The sequence below is a fragment of the Acanthaster planci genome, linkage group LG19 (genome assembly GCF_054643075.1).
Source record: "Acanthaster planci isolate LZ-2023a linkage group LG19, COTS_SCS, whole genome shotgun sequence".
Taxonomy (NCBI): Eukaryota; Metazoa; Echinodermata; class Asteroidea; order Valvatida; family Acanthasteridae; genus Acanthaster; species Acanthaster planci.
The window spans coordinates 8,627,392-8,653,165 of NC_141795.1; the positions used below are offsets into that span (position 1 = coordinate 8,627,392).

General features: G+C 39.2%; 1 protein-coding gene across 1 annotated transcript in view; it reads right to left on the reverse strand.

Moving 5' to 3' along the window:
- LOC110990548 (uncharacterized) overlaps positions 1-25,774 on the reverse strand; it is a 69,386-nt gene that overhangs the window by 14,155 nt on the left and 29,457 nt on the right. The window contains exon 5 of the mRNA XM_022255599.2: positions 243-405. Coding sequence (XP_022111291.2) covers positions 243-405 — 163 coding nt within the window. The remainder of the gene's footprint in view (positions 1-242; positions 406-25,774) is intronic.

The window sequence follows — 25,774 nt, forward strand, 5'->3', positions numbered from 1 at the left end:
AGTTTACACAAGAAAGCTTAAGTCTTGTCACTTCTAAAAAGATTGCGTTACCATTACAACTATGAATGTCATGCCTTGACAGGAGGCGGAAAGATCTGAACTCGGCAGCATTTGAGATACGAAATGCAGTGCATGGCGTGTATCTTGAGAAACCTCAAAGCAAATGTGCACTAGGACTTCATCACTTCCAGTCTTAAGAGTCAGACTTAGTTCTCTCGAAGACTGGTGAAAGCAAGGCGTACCATAGGCAAAGTCGATGCTGTTCCACGCCCGCTGACTGACTTCGGCTTGGCTGAGCGAGGCCGTCGGATCAGCATCGAAGAGCGGACCTTCTTCCTCTCGGCCTTGGATGCGGATTTCCAGGCTCTGTCCAAACAGGACAATCCCAATGTCTTGGTTGCTGACCTGTTGAAAACAACAATGTCACTGTCACTATTCCTTGATCAACTGAGTATGATATAACCCTCCCCTTCTCCTTTATATGTTTGCTGTAGTGAAATTGACATTTCAGGCAGCTTAATATGTAAACCTATACATAATTTAAGTCCCATAGTGTGAAATTTTGTACCCCAAAATAGAACTAAGTCTTATATGTGTCATTCGGGGACTTCCAACTACAAACCTCTCCGGTTCGTAAGTGTGATGTCACTTCAGTTTAAACCGTGCCCACTGCACACGCACTGCACATAGAGTACAAACAAGCATTGATTGCCGTTTACATGGAACCTTTGAACTGGAAGTTAATGCACAACTTCAGCGATTGTCCAATGGGAGCCTGCAAATCTTGGCGGGTGACGAAGTCACTTATGAACCCGATACTCATCTACACTGTCATCTACATGGAGGCGAATGGGAGGCAATGTTGCATGCTGAAAACGTACGCTGTACAGTCTACCAACCAGCATGTTGATTACCAGGTTAAGTTTTTTTTTTCCTCTTTTCAATTGACCCTAACCCTAGCAGGTGCAGCAAAGCAAGGCAGCTGTAGAAGTCCAGTGTATTCTGCATCACTGGGCAGTCAACGTCAGCCAAACAAACCGCCTGTGTTGAGACAATGGGAGTTGGTGCCATCCAACGATGCCACTTTGGAATTCCATGGTGGCTGGCGGCCACGGACTCGCCTGGCTGCTTGGCTTCATTAGCAAGAGCTGACTTGCTGGACTCTTTTCGCACTGGGCAGGCAAACCGCTTCGACAAATGGTGCAGACTGGAGGGTCTGCATGGGTTTCTGGCCAAATTACCCTAGAAGGTTAGGGCTTAGGAAAACCTCTTTGCGAAAATTAAGGTGTTTCAGATCAGAAAGTGCAAAAAACCATGAAAAAACTTCTAAAACCTAAAAATATTCCAGCAAACTTTTCTCAAAAAAACTTGGAATAAACACAACAATGATCCTACAAATAATCAAAACAGAGAAACGTTGTAAGATGCTAGAACATGTTTTTGGATTAAAAAATGAGTATTTGCACATGAAAACAAAATGGCGATTTTATAAATTGTAAATCACAATTTTAAAAATGAAACAACAACCACAATTTAAAAAAGGGACAATCAATCAAACAGAAAAAAATATCGTAAGCTCGCAGACGTGAGCAGACATGGTAATAACGGACTGTATATTGCCGTAAATTCCCAGACTGAAAACAGCAATTAAGATGTACGACTGGAAATGCAGGAAATGGCCTGCCTTGCAGTGATTATAAAGACCTTGATCCAAATCAGCCGAATTCAATCAAACAGCAGTCGTCAGGGGATACAATTGTTTGGTGGTGTATTGGTATGGAGACTGTATGGAGGTTGGTAGAGTTTCGTGTACACTGTTAGCTACATGCACACTGTTTGGTTGGTACCCAAATGTGGATGGGTAAAACCACTGCAGCCGATGGAGACGAGTTGTGCTGAAAACATATAGAACTAAAACCGAGGCTTGGACACCAGTCCGACAGTGTGGAGGAGAAGCCAGAACTCGTGAGCCGAGTCCGAGCTGATTGAACGCTGTAACTCAACAAACTGCATGCTATCTGATTCAACGAATCATTTGACTGTACAGTACTTTCTGAATGAGCACATCCAAAATCTTGGCTCTAAATCTGTAACCGAGTAATTGGACTAATCTGCACTTCCAAGTCTGCAAACAGACTTTTCTTTATTTCCTACTTCTGCCATTTAAGATTACACTCCTCTTCAAGATGTACACCATTCAGGGTTTAGGGGCTCTGCTCTTGGTAACTGCAGGAATTATTGTCTCCATGGGCCCTGATTCTTGCATCTTGAATGCCAACATCTGCAAGGAATCTTGGCAGAGCTGGAATGGGTCCTGCTACTTCATCACATCCACTTCTCAGACCTGGCATGACAGCCATGAAGTTTGCCGAGCCCTGGGAGGCAAGATGGCTGCTCCTCAGTCACATGAAGAGGCCAAGTTCATGAATGAGCTCCAAGGAGGACATCTGTGGATTGCCTGTAGCAAGCTCAACCAAGAGCAAATACTGGAGTGTGACGGCCAAGAGAGGGGACATGCCTTCATTAATAACTTGAGAAGTCTAGATCCTGGAGGATGCTGTGTTACTCTTTCCACATCCAATGAATGGCATTTCCACTCTTGCACCAACAACTACTTTGCTGTTTGTGTTCAGCCACCAAAGCCACCTTGTGTCCATCACCAGAGCTACTCTACTGACAAGGACACCGACGTTCTCAACCGCTGCTCAATCAACCACGTCATCAGAGAGTTCGCTATCAAGACCACACCCAGATGTGCTGTTGCCTGCACCAAGATGCCCACATGCCGCTCCTTCAATGTCAACACTAACAACCAAGGAGACAAAGTATGCCAACTGAATGATGCTACTCGTCTGGATGACCCAGCCAGTTTCCAACTGACTAACACCAACTGTAACTATTACACTAAACTCGTCGAGTAGTCACATGCACGCACATCTCACATCAGCAGATTAATTTGCACTGAACTTTTGTTTCTAACATTGGAGCAATTAGCAATCTTGACAATTAAAACAAAAGGTGAACAAAATTCAGATACAAATGTTAAAACTGTGTACATGTATATAGGCTACTAATATTCCTGTGATTTAATGTTTTAGCAGTGAAAATACATGAACCTAAATGTAAGCCTTTAACTGATGTTATGGCCTTCGTAATTCTTAGGGCAAAAGACTTTGCCAAAGTGACTCTCAACTGACTGGCATCTACCGGTAAGATAAAAAAAGTGTTTTTATTCATAAAAACTGTTTGAAATAACAATTTAACTTGATATGTTTCATTTTTAAGTTTTTTCCTCTTTTTTCCCACTTGGTACAACTTTCCTCAAAAAATGTTACAGGATGTATACAAACACATGTACATTTTATGCAAAACATGATATGTTTTACATTTGGTCACAAAATCATTATAACTGAGTCAATTCAAATAATTCACCACTCAAATATTCGTTCTTCGAATCGATCGAATATCCGACTACAGTATTCGGTTGTACCAACTGGCAGATTGTTGATGAACAAACCATACGTGTATATATACAAAATCACTTGCAACAACGCACACAGTTCTACATTATAATCACTGTGAAAGCTTCTCACCTCTGGGAGTATCTCCAGCCAAGATTTAGTGAGATTTAAGAGACAAACAATACTTCTTGTCTTTTATGTTCAAATTTTTGAATGAAATAATTTACTTTTTGAATCATAAGATTCTGTCACTTTTCATTTGAATTTGGTTGAAAAAAGCCTCCAAAATACAATTTTACTTATTTAAAACAAAAGAAAATTCTCCCTTCATTTTCATGAATTTTGCATTCGAATATTCAAATTCAGAAAATCATATTCCAATCCGGATATTTGGATCAGCCCTAAAAATCTTTTGACAACATGTTTTTAAATTTGACAACAAATACATTAGTCAATGTATTGTATTATCGTCTAATAAAAAGACAGTGGAAATGTGTTTATGTGGGCAAATACAGCTTTTTATATGACACACTTTACACAGTAAATGTACAGGGGTTCACATATACGTTGTAAGTTGATAACATTTGACCTTTAAGATAATGGCCAACAGTAAAATGTAATATTTTGTTGGTGTAATTTGAAACTAATGACATTGTCAACTGAAGTTATGATTATATCATCATTACATGGCAAAGTCTTTTTGTTACATGTATAACTTGTCTAATGGATGTGTAAATGTCTTTTGGTAAATATCAGGCCTGTAAAAAAAACATAAAAATTCTGTTGTTGGACAGTTCAACAATAAATGTACATGGAAATGTTTCAAATGATTGACTTTTACATATCCACATTCAAAGCAGAGTGGAAATCCCTTCATTTCAAGGTAAAAAATATCAACATAAAAGGTTGCCATAGTTACATGGGCCGTCAGAGGGAAAATACATTTGGGGAGTATCAATATTCTGAATGATGTAAATTAATAATCTACTGAGTGGTAATTGGACTGAGAGACACTGACAGAATTATCAGATGGAATGGCCTTTGTATAATTTCATCTAATTAGTTGAAATGACAGTTGGCATTTACATGTACATTGTAAGTAACTCTAATAATCCCAAACATCAAGTGTTTTCTGCTTTTGAACAACTGGACAACAAGACATGGCTCAATAAGATTGATTTGATTATATTATAAATCAGCGCAAGATTTCAATTTGTGTTCAATTCATTTTCCTTCTTCTTGAAAGTACATGTAAAGAAGATCAACTTTGGGGTGATTCGCTGACAGACTGTTATGCCCTATTGAAGCCATAAATAATACTTTTGATTGTAGAGAATTCAAATGGAAAACAACTGCACTGAAATAAAAGTAAGATTGGATTGGTAGCACTTCATTTGCTGAGATCCTTGTCCCAATTGACGTGTACATGTAGATCTTCTTGCAGGGTGCACTATAATAGCGATTCTTGCCAACTACTTGATTGTTCAATTATCACAGTTGCTGGCACACTGTGCAGAACAAAAGGCCAAGACTGCTGCTCCTTACACTAACAGTGTTATTCTGTCAAAGTGTTCTGCGTTATTTGCAAAGAGCATCCCTTCCAAGACGCCAGAGATTGATCACAAATATTGTTACTATAAAGAGATTAATTAACATGTAGATATCACAAAAAGGTCAAGTATCATGAACTCAGAGTCCAGCTATCCTTGAAATAATGACAGGACCAAAATATAATACTGCCATGCTCCCCTGCAAAGACTTTTTTTATTTTGTACACATTCTGACGAAAGCTGTCAGAGCAATAGGTTCACCAACTTAACTACAGTCACACAAAATGAGTTTGTAAATTAGCCAGTTCGACAGGAATTATGTATTCTAGTTTGCATCAGAAAGAACAAACTCATGTCCCTCTGTTGATGCATCACATGGTTTGAAATGCGGATGCAAATGGACACTGTGTTGGTGAAAATTGGTGAGAGTTCCAAGTGACCGACAATAAGCAATGTTCTTTAGAGGGTCTTTCACGGAAAGTACCCAAACAACTTGGGACCCACATGTCACCAGTGTGAATATCAAGTGCTGTATGTTATTTCAAGGTGTCTATTCAGATAACCTCTCTTATTTACATGGAGAGAACAAAAGCCTGCCACGGCAGAACACATCAAGCTACAAGTACCGGTATGGTGGAACACATTACCAATGTATGAACTACCACAAAGGCTTGACTACAAGCCTCATTACATCTGCCAGTAATGATTAAAAACCACTATTTGTGGGCAGACTGGGTCCCAGGGGTGCTGTTGGCTACAAGAAAATATAGGATTGCTGTGAAGGCATTTTGAAAAGCACCAACCGGCTACACAGAATATGCAATTTCTGGATGGACAAAAATCATATTGTGTGAAACAGCAAGCCAGGTGGAACACATTAAAAATATATGAACTACCATCAAGGCTCGAGACATAGCCTCAGTGCATCAGACAGTGCTGAACAGCCATCACTTGTAAGCAGACTTGAAATTGCTGGAGCCCTGTCACTTATAAACAGCAGACCATCAAATGCAGCACCAAACAGATGTTTAACAGAACTTTCTGAAAGACTGAAGCAAAACGTTACAGCAACTGCCCTCTGGCCATCACTGTGATCTGGTGATTGTCAGATTCAGCACTCACAAGTCTACAAAGCAATCCCATCACTGTCTCCTGCTTTAGTCAATCGTGATTTCTATCAATCTCCAAGATGCTCACCTGTCAAGGTTTGGGGGCTCTGCTCTTGGTGACTGCAGGAATTATTGTCTCCATGGGCTCTGATTCTTGCATCTTGAATGCCAACATCTGCAAGGAATCTTGGCAGAGCTGGAATGGGTCCTGCTACTTCATCACATCCACTCCTCAGACCTGGAATGAGAGCCATGAAGTTTGCCAAGCCCTGGGAGGCAAGATGGCTGCTCCTCAGTCACATGAAGAGGCCAAGTTCATGAATGAGCTCCAAGGAGGACATCTGTGGATTGCCTGTAGCAAGCTCAACCAAGAGCAAATACTGGAGTGTGACGGCCAAGAGAGGGGACATGCCTTCATTAATAACTTGAGAGGTCTAGATCCTGGAGGATGCTGTGTTGCTCTTTCCACAGCCAATGTATGGCATTTCGATCGATGCACCAACAACTACTTTGCTGTTTGTGTTCAGCCACCAAAGCCACCTTGTGTACATCACCAGAGCTACTCTACCAACAAGGACACCGACGCTCTCAACCACTGCCTTGTCAACCACGTCATCAGAGAGTTCCCCATCAAGACCACACCCAGATGTGCCGCTGCCTGCACCAAGATGCCCACATGCCGCTCCTTCAATGTCAACACTAACAACCAAGGACACAAAGTATGCCAACTGAATGATGCTACTCGTCTGGATGACCCAGCCAGTTTCCAACTGACCAACAAGAATTGTATCTACTACACTAAACTCAACGAGTAGTCACATGCACGGACAACTCACATCACCAGATTAATTTGCACTGAACTTTTCTTTCTCACACTTGAACAATTAGAAATCTTGAACAATTAAACAAAAGATGAACAAAGTTCACAAAAAATTGCAAAACTATACATAAATTAACGTGTGAGTCTAGTGTTAAATAAATTACTTTAAATTGATGTTCACTCCTCGATAATTTTCAAGGTGAAAGATTTATACGTGAGTGATTCACAACTGACTTATGTATAACGGTAATTTATTCATTAAAGGATTGTTTGAAATCACATTTAACTTTGGTGTAGTTCCCTCAAAAGTTTTTTCTCCCCACTTGGTACAAATTTCATTGAAACTGTGCTGCAGGATGTACATTGATATGTACATGTATATAGACACTTGCACATTTTTTGTGAAATGCTATGTACAATATCAATAATAATTTATTCATTTATAAAGCACAAATTTCATATAGATATGTTCAAATGCACTGTACAAGCTATACAGACGGAATGACTGAGAGAATATCAGTTTGAGGAATGACAGCATTTTCAAAGATGTAAATAATTCACCTGCCTACATGAAGGTATAATTGGACTGAAAGATACTGAACCGTATCTACATGTACAACACTAAACTCGTTGAGTACTCACATGTAGGGACAACTCACATCACCTAGTGAACTTGAAATGATGGACTGATCTTGACTTTCTAAGATTTGAACAATTAGCAATCTTGGAAGATTAAACAAAACGTGAACAATGTTCTCACAAAAATTGACAAAAATCACATCTACATGTACATGTATGTGACCTACTTATACATGTAGATGTACATGAGTGATTTAGTGTGAAATTAATTAGCAGTGAAAATGTTGAGTTGATGTTCAGATATAATTTTCAAGGTAATCGATTATCATTTACAGCTGACTGATATGAATAAAGCAGCTTTTATTCATGATTTATTTAAATTACTGTTTCAAATAGCATTTTAACTTTGACAACAAATATTTACAATGTATTGTTTTGATGTCTAAGTGCATGTAAGCAAAAAAACAAAAAAAAAAGAGTGAAATGTGATGCATGACAAATGCAGTTGTGTAAGTTTTGGTACACGTATGATGCACTTGTAAAGTAAGTTGACAGTATTGAGCCCTTAAGATGTTAGACTGCAGAAAAAAGTTCCATTTGTTGGTTTAACCTGCAACGGAGTTACATTGGCAAATGAAATTATGGTTACACCACCATCACATCACAACTTTTTTGTTCTGCTTGAAGGGAAGATGCCTAGTTGGATTGTAGTTTTAAGGCACCAGGCACGCCCAAGAAATGTAATTTCATTCACTGGAAAGTACAATACATGGGAATGTTTCCTCTGGTTGATTGTCCCATTTAAAATCAAAGCAGAGTGAGAATGACTTCAATTCAAGGCAAAGGTTTACAGTTGTTATGCGGACTGAGAGAGGGAAAACAGATTTGGGGAATGACAGCATTTTGAAGATTGTAAATAAGTAATCTACGGTACTTTATATAACGGGTTTTATATAACGTATATATTAATAAACACTGTGTGCTCAGTGCTTGTCCGAGAGCTTGAGAAAAAAGTCACAAGCTTACTCGGGTGGGACTTGAACCCATGACCTCCTGCTTAGTAGTGCAGACGTATTAACCACTCGACCACCGAGCTTGCCGGGGTCAGCTGGCCGGTCCGAGTCTAATCTACGGTAGCTTGGTGTAATTGGATGGAAAAATACTCAACTACCGGTAATTATAACATGGAAGTGAATTTGAATTTCAAATGCTTATTCGAGATGGCAGTTGGTATTTACATGCTAGTTACATGTATGTATGTATGTATGTAAATTTCATCATCCACAATGTCAAAGTGTTTACAGCCATTCCGCAATTGGATCACAAAGTGTGGCTCAAAGATGCCAGTTTAATGATACTATTAGTCAGCGCAAGATTTCAATTCGTGCTACATTCATTTGCCTTCGTTGAAGGTAAAGAAAATCAACTTTGAGGAGATTCACTGAAAGACTCAAAATGTACTATTGAATCCATAAACAGTGAGTTAATTGTTTGGTTGTAGAAATTTCAATGAAAATAAAATGCACTTATATAAAAATAAGATTGGATTTCTCACTCTTCATTTGCTGAGATCTTTGTACTGATTGACATGTAGTTTTCCCTCCAGGGTGCACAATACACCAATTTTTGCTGTCGGGGGTGGTGATGCATCGTGCAGAAGAAAAGGCCAGATTGCAACTCCTTACACTAGCAGCATTATTCTGTTGAATTCTTCAACATTATTTTTAAACACCATCCCTTCGAAGAAGCCAGAGACTGACCCAAATGCTTCACATTGTTAAGGTAGAAGGGTTAAATCAAAATGCGGCGAGCAGCAAAAGTCTCATATCACTACATACATGAACACTCTGTTGAGGTGTCCTTTCAATAATGACATGGGCCAAACAATGCTGCCATGCTCCCTTGCCAAGACTTTTCTGAATTTGTACACATTCCGACGAAAGTTATGTGAGCAAACTGTCCAATGTGTGACTAGAGTCCCACAACATGAGTTTGGAATGGCATTTTTCCTTGACTTATGTTTACAGTCTGCATCAGAAAGAGCAGCCTGACCTCCTTGGTTTGGAATGCTGATGCAAATGGACATCGTGTTTGTGAAAACTGGTGAAAGTTCCTGGTGAGGCAACTCGGGACCCATTTTGTTTAGTGGGGGGGAGGGTTCACACAAATGTAAACCAGTGTGAATGTCAAGTCCAAGAAGTCATTTCAAGGTGTCGAGGTAACCTTTCTCATTCACACACAGAGAGCCAATAGAGGGATCCCAATACGACGCTTTTGGCGTCTATCTGCACACTTCCGCATTTGAAAATGAGGCTGTATGTGTCAGCTTCAATTCTTAGTACAATCAGACGATTGAAAGTAAGTCAAGACGCAAAATACATAAAGGTATGTTAAATTCAGTCTTTTGTGGAAGAGTCTTCCAGGATGACTCAGCGCGTAAAATCAAAAGAAAAAATAACAACTGACCGCGAACTAACATACCTGCCATATCTTGTGCAGTGGGCGTGGTTTAAACTGAAGTGGCGTCACACTTATGCACCGGATACTCCATGTACTGTGTGGACTCCGCGGGCGCCCGCGACAAAGTTCAACACAGAGAGCCTCGGTTTCGATACAGGTATGCGCAGACGGCGCTAATATGAAATCCCAATCCCTCTATACCTAGAGTAGCAAAACAAAGTCGAGCTGCAAAGCCAACCAAATCTTCTATAGAAACAGTTGTCTCTGGTTCACTTCCAACCGTGACTGCAGAGCCCCTGATATCAGATAGACTACTGATTTGTCAAAAGCATAAACTTGCTAGCCGAATAAAAAGTCTCACACATGTATGGAGCCTCAGGTTAACATTAATTTGAAAAACAAAAAATCAGGCTCTCCTGGGAAACCTTATCTCCCTGTTATACATGTATTTATTAATTGATGGAGTCAGTTTGGTATTTTTACAAAAGGATGGCACAGTCCCATGGGTGCTGTTGGCCACTGTGTATGTATACAACCAACACTGATACCTGCTTCAGAGTGCATTTTGGAAAAGTAAACACCAACGTACAGGCTCTCAGAATACGCAGTTTCTTAATGAAAAAATAATGTGTGAAGACAAGCTACATATACATGCAGGTGGTACACATTATACATGTATGAACTTCCACAAAAGATTGACAATTAGCCGCATCACAATTGAAAGTTCTAATTAATTAGCAGCCGCTACTTGTGACCAGACTGGGTCCCATGGGTGCTGCTGAAGACATGGAAACTTATGCATGATTTGAGAGCGGGCTGCGCGGAATACATGTATGTAATTTCTGGATAGAAAAAAAACACATGCAAAAACAAGCTGGGTGTTAAACATTATAAATATATGAACTACGGTATTATCAGGGCTTGACACATAGCCTCAGTGCATCAGACAGTGCTGAACAGCCACCACTTCTAAGCAGACTTGAAACTGTTGGAGCGCTGTCACTTACAAACTGCAAATCATCAAACGTAGACCATCAAACGGATGTTTAACTGTACTTTCTGAATGACTGAACCAAAATATTTCAGTCACCGCTCTCTGGCCTTCACTGAGACCAAGTGATTGTTGAATTCTGCACTCACAAGTCTACAAAGCAATCTCATTCTTGTCTCCTGCTTCAGCCAATCGTGATTACCTTTAATTTCCAAGATGTTCACCATTCAGGGTTTGGGGGCTCTGCTCTTGGCGACTGCAGGAATTATTGTCTCCATGGGCCCTGATTCTTGCATCTTGAATGCCAACATCTGCAAGGAATCTTGGCAGAGCTGGAATGGGTCCTGCTACTTCATCACATCCACTCGTCAGACCTGGAATGAGAGCCATGAAGTTTGCCGAGCCCTGGGAGGCAAGATGGCTGCTCCTCAGTCACATGAAGAGGCCAAGTTCATGAATGAGCTCCAAGGAGGACATATGTGGATTGCCTGTAGTAAGCTCAACCAAGAGCAAATACTGGAGTGTGACGGCCAAGAGAAGGGACATGCTTTCATTAATAACTTGGGAAGTCCAAGGTATGAAGGACACTGTGTTACTCTTTACACATCCAATGAATGGCATTTCCATCGATGCACCAACAGCAACTTTGCTGTTTGTGTTAAGCCAGTAAAGCCACCTTGTGTGCATCACCAGACCTACTCTACCAACAAGGACACCGACGCTCTCAACCACAGCCTTGTCAACCACGTCATCAGAGAGTTCCCCATCAAGACCACACCCAGATGTGCCGCTGCCTGCACCAAGATGCCCACATGCCGCTCCTTCAATGTCAACACTAACAACCAAGGAGACAAAGTATGCCAACTGAATGATGCTACTCGTCTGGATGACCCAGCCAGTTTCCAACTGACCAACAAGAATTGTATCTACTACACTAAACTCAACGAGTAGTCACATGCACGTACCACTCACATCAACAGATTAATTTGCACTGAACTTTTCTTTCTCACACTTGAACAACTAGAAATCTTGAACAATTAAACAAAAGATGAACAACATTCGCAAACATTTCAAAACTATGTGTATATGGACTACTGACGTATTTTAGTGTTCAATCAATTAGAAATGAAAACGCATGTATGTACTTCCAATATATGTTCACATATTGATAATGTTCAAGGTAAGAGATTATGCCAAAGTGATTCACAAGGACTTAAAGGTAATTGTTTGAAGTAACATTTAAACTTGATACAGTTTGTTTAAAAGCTGAGTTTTCTTTTTCCCAATTTGGTACAACTTTCATTGAAACTGTGTTTCAGGATGTACATGTACAGTGTGTTTATGAACACATGCACGTCTTGTGTGAAATTTAACGCTACACGTATGTATTATATTTGGTGCGAAAATCTTTCAAGAAAGTGTGATCCATTTGACAACAAATGTTTAGTCAATGTCTTGTATTTCCGTCTAGTGAAAAGAAATTGGAAATGTGCTCATTAAGTGGGCAAACAAAGCAATTGAGCTTTTTTGAGCTCTGAAGCTCTTCATGGTGAAGGTGGCAAGTACCATGTACTGTAGATAAGGAGATTTGCGGTAGTACCATGCATGCATGGTGCCACCGCAAAGCTCTTTGTGCGGGCATGGCACACATAGTGTGGACCTCTGCACAAAAGAAGTCCACATAATGAAAGTTATGGAGGCGTTGTGTGGACTCGCCCACGTCCACACAGTGTTTTCCCCTCTCTGAAAAACAGTTTCAAAGGCATTTTGGGGTCAAGGTTATCTGTGGCAAAATGAAGAGAAACAGTGGGAAATAATCATCTAAAAACCAGCTCGAAGGAGTTATCCTAGTTGGAGAAGAAGGAACATTTTCCTCAAGTTTCCTTAACCATAGGAGAACAAAGGAATGTCCACACTTTGTATGTAAAACAGGCATGGATGTACCTAAAAAGCTTTTTTTTGTATGACACACACTAATCACACATACTTGAAGGAGTATAGATGTTCCGGTAAGTTGAAAATATTCAGCCCTTAAGATACTGGCCAGCAGAAAAATGTAACATTTTGTTGGTATAACCTGGAATGACTGGTAATGACACTGTCAGCTGATGTTATGATTACACCACCATCACATCACAACATCTTTTTTATTACACGTACAAGTTCACGTATAACCTGCCTGATGGACGTGTGAATGTACACGTAGCTTGGGAGATATCAGGCCTGTAAAAAAATGTGTGAAATACCTTGTATTATATTTGGTGACTGGATCTTTTCAGAAAGTGTGATCAAATTGACAACAAATGTTTAGTCAACGTAATAGTGTGTAGGTAAAAAAAAGGGTGCTTGTTATAAAAGATGTGGGTAAATGCAGCTACATGCACATGTACGTAAGCTTTTGGATGATGCACACGAATAAAGGAGTTTAAATTGACAATTTCTTCAGCCCTAACGATACTGGACTGCAGAAAAAGTTACATTTTTCTTGGTGTAACCTCAGGCTGATGACATTGTCAATTCAAGTTATGACTGCACGGCCACCATGACATGACAACTTTCTTTGCTGCCCGAATGTGTAACATGCCTAATTGGATGCGCACATATAATTTGGTACACACCGGTATCAGGCCTGTAAAAAAGACAATTTCAGATGTTGGAAAGTTCAACAATACATCCATGGAAATGTTTCCAGTTATTGATTTTCATATTCGAAATAAAACCAAACCAGAATGACTTCACTTCAAGGCAAAAGAATTAATTTAAGATTTACCGTAGTTACAAGGGCTGAGAGAGGCAAAACAGGTTTGGGGAATAACAGTTTAGAAAAATGTATATAAGTAATCTACATGTACCAACATGTAAGTGTAATTAGAAAGTTACTGAACTGTATCTACATGTACATGTACAACACTAAACTCGAGTACTCACATGCACGGCCAACTCACATCACCTAGTGAACTTGAAGTGATGAACTGATCTTTACTTTCTAAGATTTGAACAATTAGCTATCTTGGACGATTAAACTAAAGGTGATCAAAGTTTACCTAAAAATTTGAAACAAGGTGTATATAAACTACATGTACTAATATTTGTGTGATTTAGTGTTATATCAATTCTCAAAGCGGAAATTCAAGTTTTGTTTGTAACATTTGAGCAATTAGCCTTCTTGGCCAATTAAACGAAAGAGGAACAATGTTCTCACAAATGTTGAAACTAATTAAAACTAATTAAAAGTGAAAACACATGTATGTGCTTTCAATTGATGTTCGGATATCATTTTCACGGCAATCGATTTTGACTCACCACTGACTGATATGAAAAGGCAGCTTTTATTCAGAGAGGGAGCCAATACCTGGAAGCGCAGAACACACAACCCAGCTGCAATGCCAACTACATCCTCTAGACATTGCCTCTGGTTCAATTCTAACCTTGACTGCAGATCCCCTGAGATCAGATCAAATCGACCGCTGAGTTGTCAACAGCATTAACTTGCCAGCCACACAAGGTGCCACACAAGTATGGCACCACAAAATAACATAAAATACCTTGTTGGAAACCTTACATCCTGCTAATTGTTTTTATTACTAGCGATAGGAAGTACATGTACACCTACATGTAGCTTGATTGAAGACATATTCATGAAAGAGGACAATGCTTTGTTACTGTAATGAAACATGGTAATAACGGAGATGATACTAAGCTCCTAGATTGAAAATTGCAATTGAGGCCCACGGCTGGAGATTTGGAAATTGGTATTGACTGTATTGTTGTGGTGCACCTGCTTCCAAATTGTCTGAGAATTCATTTGATACACTACCATTACCAAGGATGGCATAGTCCCATGGGTGCTGTGGGCTACGTGCATATCCATGATTGCTACCTGTTTGAGTGCGTTTTGAAAAAACTAAACACCAACAGGCTATAATGCAGGGCCTCAGAATGTGCAGTTTCCGATTTGCGAAAAAAACTCTGGGCAAAGACAAGCTAGGTGGAACACATTATCAATGTATGAACTATCATCAGGCCTTGACATTAGCTTCAGCACATCCAACGGTGTTGAACAGCCATCACTTGTAAGCAGACTTGCAACTGCTAGGGTTTTGTCACTCATAAACTGCAGATCATCGAATGTAGCAACGGCTGTATAACTGTACTTTCTGGGAGACTGATTCACAAGACTTCAGTAATTGCTCTCTGGCCATTACTAAGACCAAACGACTGCATATTCTGCACTCACAAGTCTACAAAGCAATCTCATCCTTGTCTCCTGCTTCAGCCAATCGTGATTACCTTCAATTTCCAAGATGTTCACCATTCAGGGTTTGGGGGCTCTGCTCTTGCTGACTGCAGGAATTATTGTCTCAATGGGCTCTGATTCTTGCATCTTGAATGCCAACATCTGCAAGGAATCTTGGCAGAGCTGGAATGGGTCCTGCTACTTCATCACATCCACTTCTCAGACATGGAATGAGAGCCATGAAGTTTGCCGAGCCCTGGGAGGCAAGATGGCTGCTCCTCAGTCACATGAAGAGGCCAAGTTCATGAATGAGCTCCAAGGAGGACATCTGTGGATTGCCTGTAGCAAGCTCAACCAAGAGCAAATACTGGAGTGTGACGGCCAAAAGAAGGGGCATGCTTTCATTAATAACTTGGGAGGTCTAGATAATGAAGGACACTGTGCTACTCTTTTCACATCCAATGAATGGCATTTCCACTCTTGCAACAAAAATTATGCAGCTATTTGTGTTCAGCCACCAAAGCCACTCTGTGTACATCACCAGAGCTACTCTATCAACAAGGACACCGACGCTCTCAACCGCTGCCTTGTCAACCACGTCATCAGAGAGTTCCCCATCAAGACCACACCCAGATGTGCCGCTGCCTGCACCAAGATGCCCACATGCCGCTCCTTCAATGTCAACACTAACAACCAAGGAGACAAAGTATGCCAACTGAATGATGCTACTCGTCTGGATGACCCAGCCAGTTTCCAACTGACCAACAAGAATTGTATCTACTACACTAAACTCAACGAGTAGTCACATGCACGGACCATTCACATCAACAGATTAATTTGCATTGAACTTTTCTTTCTCAAAGTTGAACAATTAGAAAGCTTTTATGAAGGCGTTGTGTGGACTCGCCCACGTCCACACAGTGTTTTCCCCTCTCTGAAAAACAGTTTCAAAGGCATTTTGGGGTCAAGGTTATCTGTGGCAAAATGAAGAGGAACAGTGGGAAATAATCATCTAAAAACCAGCTCAAAGGATCTATCCTAGTTGGAGAAGAAGGAACATTTTCCTCAAGTTTCCTTAACCGTAGGAGAACAAAGGAATGTCCACACTTTGTATGTAAAACAGGCATGGAGTACCTAAAAAGCTTTTTTTGTATGACACACACTTAAGACACATACTTGAAGGAGTTTACATGTTCCGGTAAGTTGAAAATATTCAGCCCTTAAGATACTGGCCAGCAGAAAAATGTAACCATTTTGTTGGTGTAACCTGGAGCGACTGGTAATGACACTGTCAGCTGATGTTATGATTACACCACCATCACATCACAACATCTTTTTTATTACACGTACAAGTTCATGTATAACCTGCCTGATGGACGTGTGAATGTACACGTAATTTGGTAAATATCAAGCCTGTAACAAAATGTGTGAAATACCTTGTATTATATTTGGTGACTGAATCTTTTCAGAAAGTGTGATCAAATTGACAACAAATGTTTAGTCAACGTAATAGTGCGTAGGTAAAAAAAAGGGTGCTTGTTGTAAAAGATGTGGGTAAATGCAGCTACATGCACATGTACGTAAGCTTGTGGATGATGCACACAAATAAAGGAGTTTAAATTGACAATTTCTTCAGCCCTAACGATACTGGACTGCAGAAAAAGTTACATTTTTCTTGGTGTAACCTCAGGCTGAAGACATTGTCAATTCAAGTTATGACTGCACCGCCACCATGACATGACAACTTTCTTTGCTGCCCGAATGTGTAACATGCCTAATTGGATGCGCACATATAATTTGGTACACACCGGTATCAGGCCTGTAAAAAAGACAATTTCAGATGTTGGAAAGTTCAACAATACATCCATGGAAATGTTTCCAGTTATTGATTTTCATATTCAAAATCAAACCAAACCAGAATGACTTCACTTCAAGGCAAAAGAATTAATTTAAGATTTACCGTAGTTACAAGGGCTGAGAGAGGCAAAACAGGTTTGGGGAATAACAGTTTAGAAAAATGTAAATAAGTAATCTACATGTACCAACATGTAGTTGTAATTAGAAAAGTTACTGAACTGTATCTATATGTGCATGTACAACACTAAACTTGAGTACTCACATGCACGGCCAACTCACATCACCTGGTGAACTTGAAGTGATGAACTGATCTTTACTTTCTAAGATTTGAACAATTAGCTATCTTGGACGATTAAACTAAAGGTGATCAAAGTTTACCTAAAAATTTGAAACAAGGTGTATATAAACTACATGTACTAATATTTGTGTGATTTAGTGTTATATCAATTCTCAAAGTGGAAATTCAAGTTTTGTTTGTAACATTTGAGCAATTAGCCTTCTTGGCCAATTAAACGAAAGGTGAACAATGTTCTCACAAAAATTGAAAAAAAAAATCACATCTACAGTGTCTGTGACCTACTTAAATATATGTACATGTGTGATTTAGTGAGAAACTAATTAAGAGTGAAAACACATGTATGTGCTTTCAATTGATGTTCGGATATCATTTTCAAGGACATCGATTTTGACTCACCACTGACTGATATGAAAAGGCAGCTTTTATTCAGAGAGGGAGCCAATACCTGGAAGCGCAGAACACACAACCCAGCTGCAATGCCAACTACATCCTCTAGACATTGCCTCTGGTTCAATTCCAACCTTGACTGCAGATCCCCTGAGATCAGATCAGATCGACCGCTGAGTTGTCAACAGCATTAACTTGCCAGCCACACAAGTTGCCACACAAGTATGACACCACAAGATAACATAAAATACCTTGTTGGAAACCTTACATCCTGCTAATTGTTTTTATTACTAGCGATAGGAAGTACATGTACACCTACATGTAGCTTGATTGAAGACATATTCATGAAAGAGGACAATGCTTTGTTACTGTAATGAAACATGGTAATAACGGAGATGATACTAAGCTCCTAGATTGAAAATTGCAATTGAGGCCCATGGCTGGAGATTTGGAAATTGGTATTGACTGTATTGCTGTGGTACACCTGCTTCCACATTGTCTGAGAAGTCATTTGATAACACTATCATGACCAAGGACGGCATAGTCCCATGGGTGCTGTAGGCTATGTGCACAACCATGATTGCTACCTGTTTGAGTGCGTTTTGAAAAAAAAAAACACCAACTGGCTATAATGCAGGGGCCTCTGAATGTGCAGTTTCTGATTGGTGAAAAAACTCCGGACAAAGACAAGCCAGGTGGAACACATTATAAATATATGAACTATCATCAGGCCTTGACATTAGCTTCAGCACATCCAAAAGTGTTGAACAGCCATCACTTGTAAGCAGACTTGCAACTGCTAGGGTTCTGTCACTCATAAACTGCAGATCATCAAACGTAGCAACGGCTGTATAACTGTACTTTCTGGGAGACTGATTCACAAGACTTTAGTAACTGCTCTCTGGCCATTACCAAGACCAAACGACTGCATATTCTGCACTCACAAGTCTACAAAGCAATTTCATCCTTGTCTCCTGCTTCAGCCAATCGTGATTACCTTCAATTTCCAAGATGTTCACCATTCAGGGTTTGGGGGCTCTGCTCTTGTTGACTGCAGGAATTATTGTCTCCATGGGCCCTGATTCTTGCATCTTGAATGCCAACATCTGCAAGGAATCTTGGCAGAGCTGGAATGGGTCCTGCTACTTCATCACATCCACTTCTCAGACCTGGCATGACAGCCATGAAGTTTGCCGAGCCCTGGGAGGCAAGATGGCTGCTCCTCAGTCACATGAAGAGGCCAAGTTCATGAATGAGCTCCAAGGAGGACATCTGTGGATTGCCTGTAGCAAGCTCAACCAAGAGCAAATACTGGAGTGTGACGGCCAAGAGAAGGGACATGCCTTCATTAATAACTTGAGAGGTCCAGGTTATGAAGGACACTGTGTTACTCTTGTTACATCCAATGAATGGCATTTCCACTCTTGCACCAACAACAACTTCGCTGTTTGTGTTAAGCCAGTAAAGCCACCTTGTGTGCATCACCAGACCTACTCTACTGACAAGGACACCGACGCTCTCAACCGCTGCTCAATCAACCACGTCATCAGAGAGTTCCCCATCAAGACCACACCCAGATGTGCTGTTGCCTGCACCAAGATGCCCACATGCCGCTCCTTCAATGTCAACACTAACAACCAAGGAGACAAAGTATGCCAACTGAATGATGCTACTCCTCTGGATGACCCAGCCAGTTTCCAACTGACCAACACCAACTGTAACTATTACACTAAACTCGTCGAGTAGTCACATGCACGCACATCTCACATCACCAGATTGATTTGCACTGAACTTTTTTTCTAACATTGGAGCAATTAGTAATCTTGACAATTAAAACAAAAGGTGAACAAAATTCAGATACAAATGTTAAAACTGTGTACATGTATATGAGCTACTAATATTCCTGTGATTTTAATGTTTTAGCAGTGAAAATACATGTACCTAAATGTAAGCCTTTAACTGATGTTATGACCTTCGTAATTCTTAGGGCAAAAGACTTTGCCAAAGTGACTCTCAACTGACTGGCATCTACCGGTAAGATAAAAAAAGTGTTTTTATTCATAAAAACTGTTTGAAATAACAATTTAACTTGATATGTTTCATTTTTAAGTTTTTTCCTCTTTTTTCCCACTTGGTACAACTTTCTTAAAAAAATGTTACGGGACGTATACAAACACATGTACATTTTATGCAAAACATGATATATTTTACATTTGGTCACAAAATCATTATAACTGAGTCAATTCAAATAATTCACCACTCAAATATTCGTTCTTCGAATCGATCGAATATCCGACTACAGTATTCGGTTGTACCAATTGGCAGATTGTTGATGAACAAACCATACGTGTATATATACAAAATCACTTGCAACAACGCACACAATTCTACATTATAATCACTGTGAAAGCTTCTCACCTCTGGGAGTATCTCCAGCCAAGATTTAGTGAGATTTAAGAGACAAACAATACTTCTTGTCTTTTATGTTCAAATTTTTGAATGAAATAATTTACTTTTTGAATCATAAGATTCTGTCACTTTTCATTTGAATTTGGTTGAAAAAAGCCTCCAAAATACAATTTTACTTATTTAAAACAAAAGAAAATTCTCCCTTCATTTTCATGAATTTTGCATTCGAATATTCAAATTCAGAAAATCATATTCCAATCCGGATATTCGGATCAGCCCTAAAAATCTTTTGACAACATGTTTTTAAATTTGACAACAAATACATTAGTCAATGTATTGTATTATCGTCTAATAAAAAGACAGTGGAAATGTGTTTATGTGGGCAAATACAGCTTTTTATATGACACACTTTACACAGTAAATGTACAGGGGTTCACATATACGTTGTAAGTTGATAACATTTGACCCTTAAGATAATGGCCAGCAGTAAAATGTAATATTTTGTTGGTGTAATTTGGAACTAATGACATTGTCAACTGAAGTTATGATTATATCATCATTACATGGCAAAGTCTTTTTGTTACATGTATAACTTGTCTAATGGATGCGTAAATGTCTTTTGGTAAATATCAGGCCTGTAAAAATAACATAAAAATTCTGTTGTTGGACAGTTCAACAATAAATGTACATGGAAATGTTTCAAATGATTGACTTTTACATATCCACATTCAAAGCAGAGTGGAAATCCCTTCATTTCAAGGTAAAAAATATCAACATAAAAGGTTGCCATAGTTACATGGGCCGTCAGAGGGAAAATACATTTGGGGAGTATCAATATTCTGAATGATGTAAATTAATAATCTACTGAGTGGTAATTGGACTGAGAGACACTGACAGAATTATCAGATGGAATTCCTTTGTATAATTTCATCTAATTAGTTGAAATGACAGTTGGCATTTACATGTAAGTAACTCTAATAATCCCAAACATCAAATGTTTTCTGCTTTTGAACAACTGGACAACAAGACATGGCTCAATAAGATTGATTTGATTATATTATAAATCAGCGCAAGATTTCAATTTGTGTTCAATTCATTTTCCTTCTTCTTGAAAGTACATGTAAAGAAGATCAACTTTGGGGTGATTCGCTGACAGACTGTTATGCCCTATTGAAGCCATAAATAATACTTTTGATTGTAGAGAATTCAAATGGAAAACAACTGCACTGAAATAAAAGTAAGATTGGATTGGTAGCACTTCATTTGCTGAGATCCTTGTCCCGATTGACGTGTACATGTAGATCTTCTTGCAGGGTGCACTATAATAGCGATTCTTGCCAACTACTTGATTGTTCAATTATCACAGTTGCTGGCGCACTGTGCAGAACAAAAGGCCAAGACTGCTGCTCCTTACACTAACAGTGTTATTCTGTCAAAGTGTTCTGCGTTATTTGCAAAGAGCATCCCTTCCAAGACGCCAGAGATTGATCACAAATATTGTTACTATAAAGAGATTAATTAACATGTAGATATCACAAAAAGGTCAAGTATCATGAACTCAGAGTCCAGCTATCCTTGAAATAATGACAGGACCAAAACATAATACTGCCATGCTCCCCTGCAAAGACTTTATTTTGTACACATTCTGACGAAAGCTGTCAGAGCAATAGGTGCACCAACTCAACTACAGTCACACAAAATGAGTTTGTAAATTAGCCATTTCGACAGGAATTATGTATTCTAGTTTGCATCAGAAAGAACAAACTCATGTCCCTCTGTTGGATGCAAACGGACACTGTGTTGGTGAAAATTGGTGAGAGTTCCAAGTGACCGACAATAAGCAATGTTCTTTAGAGGGTCTTTCACGGAAAGTACCCAAACAACTTGGGACCCACATGTCACCAGTGTGAATATCAAGTCCTGTATGTTATTTCAAGGTGTCTATTCAGATAACCTCTCTTATTTACACGGAGAGAGCAAAAGCCTGCCACGGCGGAACACATCAAGCTACCGGTACCGGTATGGTGGAACACATTACCAATGTATGAACTACCACAAAGGCTTGACTACAAGCCTCATTACATCTGCCAGTAATGATTAAAAACCACTATTTGTGGGCAGACTGGGTCCTAGGGGTGCTGTTGGCTACATGAAAATATAGGATTGCTGTGAAAGCATTTTGAAAAACACCAATAGGCTACACAGAATATGCAGTTTCTAGATGGACAAAAAAACATATTGTGTGAAACAGCAAGCTTATTACAAATTAAAAAATATATGAACTACCATCCAGGCTTGACACATAGCCTCAGTGCATCAGACAGTGCTGAACAGCCATCACTTGTAAGCAGACTTCAAATTGCTGGAGCGCTGTCACTTATAAAGGGCAGACCATCAAATGCAGCATCAAACAGATGTTTAACAGAACTTTCTGAAAGACTGAAGCAAAACGTTACAGCAACTGCCCTCTGGCCATCACTGTGATCTGGTGATTGTCAGATTCAGCGCTCACAAGTCTACAAAGCAATCTCATCCCTGTCTCCTGCTTTAGTCAATTGTGATTTCTATCAATCTCCAAGATGCTCACCTTTCAAGGTTTGGGGGCTCTGCTCTTAATGACTGCAGGAATTACTGTCTCAATGGGCACTGACTCCTGTGTCTTGGATGATGCCGACATCTGCAAGCGATCTTGCCAGCGCTGGAATGGGTCCTTCTACTTCATCACATCCACTTTTCAGACCTGGCATGACAGCCATGAAGTTTGCCGAGCCCTGGGAGGCAAGATGGCTGCTCCTCAGTCACATGAAGAGGCCAAGTTCATGAATGAGCTCCAAGAAGGACATCTGTGGATTGCCTGTAGCAAGCTCAACCAAGAGCAAATACTGGTTTGCGACAGCCAAGAGAAGGGACATGCCTTCATTAATAACTTGGGAAGTCCAGGTTATGAAGGACACTGTGTTACTCTTTACACATCCAATGAATGGCATTTCCATCGATGCACCAACAGCAAGTTCGCTGTTTGTGTTAAGCCAGTAAAGCCACCTTGTGTGCATCACCAGAACTACTCTACTGACAAGGACACCGACGCTCTCAACCGCTGCTCAATCAACCATGTCATCAGAGAATTCCCCATCAAGACCACACCCAGATGTGCTGTTGCCTGCACCAAGATGCCCACATGCCGCTCCTTCAATGTCAACACTAACAACCAAGGAGACAAAGTATGCCAACTGAATGATGCTACTCGTCTGGATGACCCAGCCAGTTTCCAACTGACTAACACCAACTGTAACTATTACACTAAACTCGTCGAGTAGTCACATGCACGCACATCTCACATCAGCAGATTAATTTGCACTGAACTTTTGTTTCTAACATTGGAACAATTAGCAATCTTGACAATTAAAACAAAAGGTGAACAAAATTCAGATACAAATGTTAAAACTGTGTACATGTATATAGGCTACTAATATTCCTGTGATTTAATGTTTTAGTAGTGAAAATACATGTACCTAAATGTAAGCCTGTAACTGATGTTATGACCTTCGTAATTCTTAGGGCAAAAGACTTTGCCCAAGTGACTCTCAACTGACTGGCATCTACCGGTAAGATAAAAAAGTGTTTTTATTTATAAAAACTGTTTGAAATAACAATTTAACTTGATATGTTTCATTTTTAAGTTTTTTCCTCTTTTTTTCCCACTTGGTACAACTTTCCTCAAAAAATGTTACAGGATGTATACAAACACATGTACATTTTATGCAAAACATGATATGTTTTACATTTGGTCACAAAATCATTATAACTGAGTCAATTCAAATAATTCACCACTCAAATATTCGTTCTTCGAATCGATCGAATATCCGACTACAGTATTCGGTTGTACCAATTGGCAGATTGTTGATGAACAAACCATACATGTCTATATACAAAATCACTTGCAACAACGCACACAATTCTACATTATAATCACTGTGAAAGCTTCTCACCTCTGGGAGTATCTCCAGCCAAGATTTAGTGAGATTTAAGAGACAAACAATACTTCTTGTCTTTTATGTTCAAATTTTTGAATGAAATAATTTACTTTTTGAATCATAAGATTCTGTCACTTTTCATTTGAATTTGGTTGAAAAAAGCCTCCAAAATACAATTTTACTTATTTAAAACAAAAGAAAATTCTCCCTTCATTTTCATGAATTTTGCATTCGAATATTCAAATTCAGAAAATCATATTCCAATCCGGATATTCGGATCAGCCCTAAAAATCTTTTGACAACATGTTTTTAAATTTGACAACAAATACATTAGTCAATGTATTGTATTATCGTCTAATAAAAAGACAGTGGAAATGTGTTTATGTGGGCAAATACAGCTTTTTATATGACACACTTTACACAGTAAATGTACAGGGGTTCACATATACGTTGTAAGTTGATAACATTTGACCCTTAAGATAATGGCCAGCAGTAAAATGTAATATTTTGTTGGTGTAATTTGGAACTAATGACATTGTCAACTGAAGTTATGATTATATCATCATTACATGGCAAAGTCTTTTTGTTACATGTATAACTTGTCTAATGGATGCGTAAATGTCTTTTGGTAAATATCAGGCCTGTAAAAAAAACATAAAAATTCTGTTGTTGGACAGTTCAACAATAAATGTACATGGAAATGTTTCAAATGATTGACTTTTACATATCCACATTCAAAGCAGAGTGGAAATCCCTTCATTTCAAGGTAAAAAATATCAACATAAAAGGTTGCCATAGTTACATGGGCCGTCAGAGGGAAAATACATTTGGGGAGTATCAATATTCTGAATGATGTAAATTAATAATCTACTGAGTGGTAATTGGACTGAGAGACACTGACAGAATTATCAGATGGAATGGCCTTTGTATAATTTCATCTAATTAGTTGAAATGACAGTTGGCATTTACATGTACATTGTAAGTAACTCTAATAATCCCAAACATCAAGTGTTTTCTGCTTTTGAACAACTGGACAACAAGACATGGCTCAATAAGATTGATTTGATTATATTATAAATCAGCGCAAGATTTCAATTTGTGTTCAATTCATTTTCCTTCTTCTTGAAAGTACATGTAAAGAAGATCAACTTTGGGGTGATTCGCTGACAGACTGTTATGCCCTATTGAAGCCATAAATAATACTTTTGATTGTAGAGAATTCAAATGGAAAACAACTGCACTGAAATAAAAGTAAGATTGGATTGGTAGCACTTCATTTGCTGAGATCCTTGTCCCAATTGACGTGTACATGTAGATCTTCTTGCAGGGTGCACTATAATAGCGATTCTTGCCAACTACTTGATTGTTCAATTATCACAGTTGCTGGCGCACTGTGCAGAACAAAAGGCCAAGACTGCTGCTCCTTACACTAACAGTGTTATTCTGTCAAAGTGTTCTGCGTTATTTGCAAAGAGCATCCCTTCCAAGACGCCAGAGATTGATCACAAATATTGTTACTATAAAGAGATTAATTAACATGTAGATATCACAAAAAGGTCAAGTATCATGAACTCAGAGTCCAGCTATCCTTGAAATAATGACAGGACCAAAATATAATACTGCCATGCTCCCCTGCAAAGAC